Source organism: Buceros rhinoceros, unplaced genomic scaffold, assembly GCF_000710305.1.
Source record: "Buceros rhinoceros silvestris isolate BGI_N320 unplaced genomic scaffold, ASM71030v1 scaffold26408, whole genome shotgun sequence".
NCBI lineage: Eukaryota > Metazoa > Chordata > Aves > Bucerotiformes > Bucerotidae > Buceros > Buceros rhinoceros.
Genome location: NW_010428992.1, coordinates 539 through 899, shown reverse-complemented (window position 1 = coordinate 899; position 361 = coordinate 539). Strand labels below are relative to the sequence as shown.

General features: G+C 66.2%; 1 protein-coding gene across 1 annotated transcript in view; it reads right to left on the bottom strand.

The window, feature by feature from the left end:
- RAB39A (RAB39A, member RAS oncogene family) overlaps positions 1 to 313 on the bottom strand; it is a gene marked incomplete at its 5' end in the record, with an annotated part of 1,459 nt that extends 1,146 nt beyond the window's left edge. The window contains one exon of the mRNA XM_010142499.1: positions 5 to 313. Within this exon, the coding sequence (XP_010140801.1) occupies positions 5 to 313 (309 nt within the window). The remainder of the gene's footprint in view (positions 1 to 4) is intronic.
- Between the last annotated feature and the right edge of the window lie 48 nt (positions 314 to 361).

The following is a 361-nucleotide window of genomic DNA, read 5'->3' as shown; positions in this document are numbered from 1 at the left end:
CTGCAGCGCCTGGTAGATGCCCAGCGTCAGCATCTGGAACGCCTGTGCCACATTGCTGGCGTCCTTGGCCGAGGTCTCCACATACTGCACCCCCAGCAAGGCCGCCAGCTTCTCCGCCTCCTTCCTGCCCACCCGCCGCTGCCCTGCCAGGTCGCTCTTGTGCCCCACCAGCAAGAAGACGATGCGGAACGGCTGGACCGTGTCCGTCACCTCCCGGTGCCACTGCCGGACGCTCTCAAAGGAAGTGCGGTTGGTGAGGTCGAAGAGCAGCATCGCCCCAGCCGAGTTGCGGTAGTAGGAGCGAGTCACGGACCTGGGCGCAAAGAGAAAGGGGGTGAGCAGCCCCCGGGGCTCCCCTGTG